We start from the raw sequence: 5,518 nt of genomic DNA, 5'->3' as shown, positions 1-5,518 counted from the left end.
TAAAGATCGCCAGCAATCACTTTATTCTAAATCTCGCCTTGGCGGACTTAGGGATTCTTGTCATTTATTATCCTCTTCATGTTGTCAGCATAGAGCTCTCTTTCTCGTGGCCGTTTGGTAGGTTCACCTGTCAAATAATTCGACCATTCTTTGACATTTTCTTCGGGGCTGGTATTTGCTGCATCACCGCCATTGGCTTTCACCGCTACAGAATTCTCTTTTATTGCATGAAACCGCAGATGAACGTGCAAGCAGCAAAGCGCATTCTGTTTGTTATATGGCTTCTGCCGTTCATAATCGTTGTGATGCCACTGTTTTTCGTCATGGAACTGAAACCCATTCCGAAGGTGGGACTCTGGATTTGCGAAGCCACCTGGCCCAACTGCATCTCCTTTAGGTTGTACAAGGCTGCTAACATACTGACGTTTTATTTCTTTCCCCTCGCCATTATAACTTCTACTTATGTTCGCATACGAAACAAACTGCGAGATAATATTCGTAGTAACGATAGTTACAGACTAGCAAACTTAAGGTCAAGAGACACTGCCCGAAAAGACGTCGACTACAGAACTAGGCAAAATCGTCGGGCTCTAAGATTGCTTACCCCTGTGGTCGTAATTTTTGCGATTTGCATGGCTCCTAGCGTCATTATGACGTTGTTGGAAATCTTCTCAAAAGACCCAAGTAAGACCTTCACGGGCCTCAAGTACGTGGTAGAGCTTCGGCGACTTTCCCAACTCTTAATGCTCGTGAACTCGTCTGCAAATCCAATGATCTATTCGGTGGTTAACACGGAGTTTCGTCGAGACCTTGCACGTCTAATACGATGTGACTAAGTTTGAGCACATTTCGTAAGAGCTCTTCTATCGGCAAAAAGAGCTCTATTTCCTTTAGCTCCTTCAAAAGGAGATCGACTTCGTCTAAAAGAGGCTCAAAGTTATGGTCAAGCCGTAATTCTGCGGATAAGTTACCAGCAAAAGTAGATCAGGAAGAAAGTTTCGCGGTGTCCAAAGAGAAAGAAAGAAAAGGCAACGAAGAAGATTAGTATTTTGACCAGTAAACAGTAAGAGGACAAAGCAGATGGCAGCTAGCCGACTTAAAACTAATAGAAGTTTGTCAAATAAAAATGCAGCACGCCAGATGCTCTTCTAGTTGATAACCGACATTTGAAATTCACTGATCAGGGAATAACTAATTCTCATCAATGATGAAATGGTATATGAAATGAATCACATATGAACTGAAGATATGAAATCAAGTGAAGCTATGATCTTCGCAGTTATGAACGCAATTTTTACAATTGCGTAGAGAAGCCTGAAGATTTCAGTACCCCGGTAATCGTGTGGGTGGGTGCTGAGGGCCACTCCCGTCCTTGCATACGGAACCCGCGCCCGCAGTGCTCGCGGCAGTCAAAACTGTGCTATCCTGTCAATCATTCCCTTTCATCGGAAAGAGTGCATTTCGGTTGTGCGTAAATTACATTGTTGTCGATCTACCCCGTCGAAAGGACGCGGTCAAAGTCTTTATTTCGCGAAGTTAGCTCAAATAAATACATTATCAATACGGTTTTGCCATCTTCTTACACTTGATTCGAAAATACCAGCCTGAATTCGTCTTAGAATAGTTAGAAAAAGCACAAAGAAAAGCCAAAGCACAACAGGTTACGTTCGAATTCTGCTCGCCGACAACCCAAGTTTGTTGACAAAAAAATTACCACAAAATGTTTTAAATGGTTTTCTGGCCCTTTGTTAGTAATGGCGCTCACATGCATTTTAAATGGAGTATCGGGAAAGAAAAATTGTCAAGCTGATATTTGTTTCGTGTGAACATACATTTTCAAGTAGCGAAAATTTGTATAAGCACTACAAAACTTTTACTAACCATTGCCCGAAGGAACACCTTTTAGAAGCTGCCAGGAAGCCGCTGATGCACTTTGCACAAAAACCTCGGCCCCTAACACCGGAAAGCCAGACTTGGAAAGTTTTTCAGCTGAAGGCTCGCTAAGGAAGAGTTTCTAGAGCTTGCTTCCCGCAGGTCGCCAGAAAGGTGCAAACAAGCTGATTCATGTCTGAAAAGAGCACGATCTAGAAGGAGCAGTCAAAATTGTGTTTATTGTATTGTGCGAAAATTTATTTTTCCCTTAATCCCAAAGAAGAACTTGCTGTGTCTTGCAATTCAACAATTAATTGCTATTAAGCCAATAAGAGAATCAATATCAACAAAGAGGCACTCCCCGGGGTTTGGGGAAGAAGGGAACATGGCTAATTTGAACTGGGGAACAGAGTAACATACATACATACATACATACATACATACATACATACATACATACATAATCTTTATTTGACGTGGGTAGAAACACTTAGCTGAAGCTATTTTACAGGTTTTCCACAAAATAATATTAAAGAAAAAAGAAATATATACATAAAAATGTAAGAATATGAATAAAATATCTAGTATCTAAAATTTCAAAATTTAGGTAACTAAAATTTAATGTTCCTCACTGGTTTTTTTAACAAGATCAAAATATTTTAGGGAACAAGGGAAGAAAACCAATTTAAATTTTAGGGATCAAAAAGCTGGGAACAAGTTTGAAAGTAATTTGGGGAACAATGAAACACAAGCAAATATTTAAAGGGAACAAGGACTCCTCTCCCCAGGAGGGCCTCATCAAATGTTCTGCCTCTATCCAACAGCTCAAACAAGCTATTCCAACAATTTTTGAATGACCAACAGGAAAAGAAGACTCTCTTAGAGAAATAAATTATTTATAATAACACTTTAGCATGCGAAACAATGCTCAGATGCCTACGAGCACCCTCATGCCCATGTTTGTAAAAAAAGCACCGTGAAGTATTCCTTGTTTCTGGCTGGTTTAGGCATTGTTTTATCTTTCAACATTGGGCAAAACCAAATCAACTCCATTCTCAAAGGGCACTGGGGAAAGAAGCTAGAAGAAAAAACTGGCCTTAATCCAATTCTCCCAAGGTAATCTTTACAGAATAAGATTATTGAAGGAACACTTTTGAGTGCCAACCTTAAGCCTTTTAAAACAAGCGCAAACAATATTAATAGTCTTTAAATTCACAAAATGTCAAACAGCATATTTTAGTCTCATATTCAATTAGATTTGGCTGCAATATTCTTTAAAACTATGCAGAAGTATTTACCATAAAATGTGGAACATTTCCTGCCTATCTAAATATGCCGCAAAAGGGCCGCTCCAAAAAGCAATCAGTTAAGTTTTTAGATAAAGATACACAATACCTAAAAAATAAATTACTTGATGTGATCAAGACATTGAATGACAAAGCAATTTATAAACAAATGGCAGCAATGTATGTTAGGTTCACAAAGTGGGAAAAAAATATTCCTCAACTGATGTTTCAATATGCATTTAAATAAATTTTCTATCAACAATTCAAGGGACTGACGTTTCACTGGTATTGATTAACATTTCCATGATAAGTTTGAAAGTGAATCTGGCAACCACAGTGCCCTATGAAATGGGAAATAACTTAAACAAACTCTTTAAACTAACATTTTACAAGGGACACCATTGTTGATGCCCTGCGAAGAACAAAGATTAAATTGAAAGAAGAGTTGGTCTGGAGTTAATCCGGCAATGGACAGTTAGTGGCTGCCTTCACCAATGTAGAGAACAAACACATCAAGTTTCTTCTCAAGCAACCAGGTGTTCAAGGAGCTATTCAATTTCCAAAGAACTATGGTAGTATACAACAGTACCTGGGTGAATTCGGGTACCTGGCCTGAAACTGAAATTTGTGGAGTCAAACAACTTGTTGAGCTTAGTACTTAAACTGGGTAGATAATTATGTCTATAAATATTGTCTATTCAACCAACAGTTTCTCCTAATTTTGTGTACCATTCACTTGTTGGTTCCTTAATAAAAAAATCGCTAATTCAATTAAGGATTTAAGTCCTTTAAAATCATCAAAGTTACTTTGTGCCACCAGGAACAAACGAAAAAATACAAGCACTGAAGACAAACTGCTCAAAAATGCACGACTCCCTTTAAAACAGCAAAACGGGCCGGGGATCCTCGAGTCACTAAGAAGTGCTGCATGCTACGTGGATGTTTGCAGAACGATCGCAAGTTGTAATCACCGAAAGAAAACTCCACTCCAGATCTGATAGACGTTGGTCGTGCAAGGAGTAACTGCAGAATACACCGCCACATCGAGTATCTTAAGAAGCTGGCTACGCGGTACGCGGAAAGAATTAAAGTCAAGATGGCGAAGTATCTAATTTCTGAAACGAACGCTTGAGGTTAATCAGGAAACGAGTGCTATATTCTTCACACGATCTCGTTAAAAATTCTAGTTACCCGAACCGTAAAATGAAAGCTAAAATTTTAAAAGAGTGCTTATAGGCCTAATACTGAAACGAGCGCTTAGACTTAATCAGTAAACGAGTGCTATCACAGCGTGCCGCGTACCTTGTAGCCAGCACAAATAACATTGCTGCGCCATTTTGAAATCATTTGTTTATATAACGTTCTTCCGAGTCCACAGTTCCACAGTCTCTTGTCTGTGGAATTAATTAGGCTTTGACGCTTTAAGAACGAGGAATGTCACGGCGTACCGCGTACCGCGTAGCCAGCACATATAACATCGCTGCGTCATTTTGAAATTTAGTTCATTTGGAAATTAGTCCAAGTGGCGGGGTATTCTACAGTATTGTGCATTCCTATTTCTGGGTACCGCGTACCGCGTAGCCGGCTACGTGGAATTTAGTTCGCGTGGCGGGATATTCTGCAGTTAAGCCTCGTGCGGAAAGACTCGCCAAGGACGTGGAACACCCAACAGGATTGTTTGTTGTCTGGCACAGTAGATGAACGAAAACTTGTTCCCCTCACTATTAAGTTCCAACCCGATAAGACCAATCTTGCTCAAATGCAACAACAATTTGGGCAGCAGGCAAACTCATCACAAGCCATCGAAGTTGGCATAAAGCAGCATAGCGCTTCACCTGAAGTTCAATCATGATGGACACAAACAAGAGCTGAAAAAACTTCATATGGTCAGACGACCAAATGTGATTGATCAGTTATCGGACATCAAAGTGCTGAACAAACCAAGGGATTTCGTCGCAAAAATGTTCACTCAGCAACGTCTTCTTCTTCTACAGAATAAAGTTCAAAAGCGATCGTGGTTGTTAATCACATGCTAGACCAATCCATAAACTGGATAAAGTGGATTGGCAAATTGATTGCCAGAACAATGAGTCATTTCTGTCTCGCTGAGTTCGACGGTCAAGAGAGTCATAAGAGAAGGCTGAGCGAATGTCCACCGATCTAACCAATCAGAATGTAAACAATTGGCGTGACGTCGGATATCACAATTGGATAGCACAAGGATTGGCACAAGCACAAGGATACTGCAGTTTTTCCCGCTCGCTGAATTTTGATTGGTCAGTTTAAATTTCAGAAGCTATCACCGTTTGCAAGGGTAGCCAAGCAAAACACTCATCCATGCTCAGATCTTCGTCCTGCCA

At 40.1% G+C, this 5,518-nt stretch overlaps 1 protein-coding gene across 1 annotated transcript in view; it reads left to right on the top strand.

Annotated features, from left to right (window-relative positions):
- Positions 1–836, top strand: part of LOC137971715 (neuropeptide F receptor-like) — a 1,026-nt gene extending 190 nt beyond the window's left edge. Inside the window, exon 1 of the mRNA XM_068818495.1 lies at positions 1–836. This exon is cut by the window's left edge and continues 190 nt beyond it. Within this exon, the coding sequence (XP_068674596.1) occupies positions 1–836 (836 nt within the window).
- Positions 837–5,518: the final 4,682 nt, after the last annotated feature.

The sequence above is a fragment of the Montipora foliosa genome, chromosome 1 (genome assembly GCF_036669935.1).
Source record: "Montipora foliosa isolate CH-2021 chromosome 1, ASM3666993v2, whole genome shotgun sequence".
Lineage (NCBI taxonomy): Eukaryota > Metazoa > Cnidaria > Anthozoa > Scleractinia > Acroporidae > Montipora > Montipora foliosa.
This window is presented reverse-complemented; position numbering and strand designations above follow the sequence as displayed.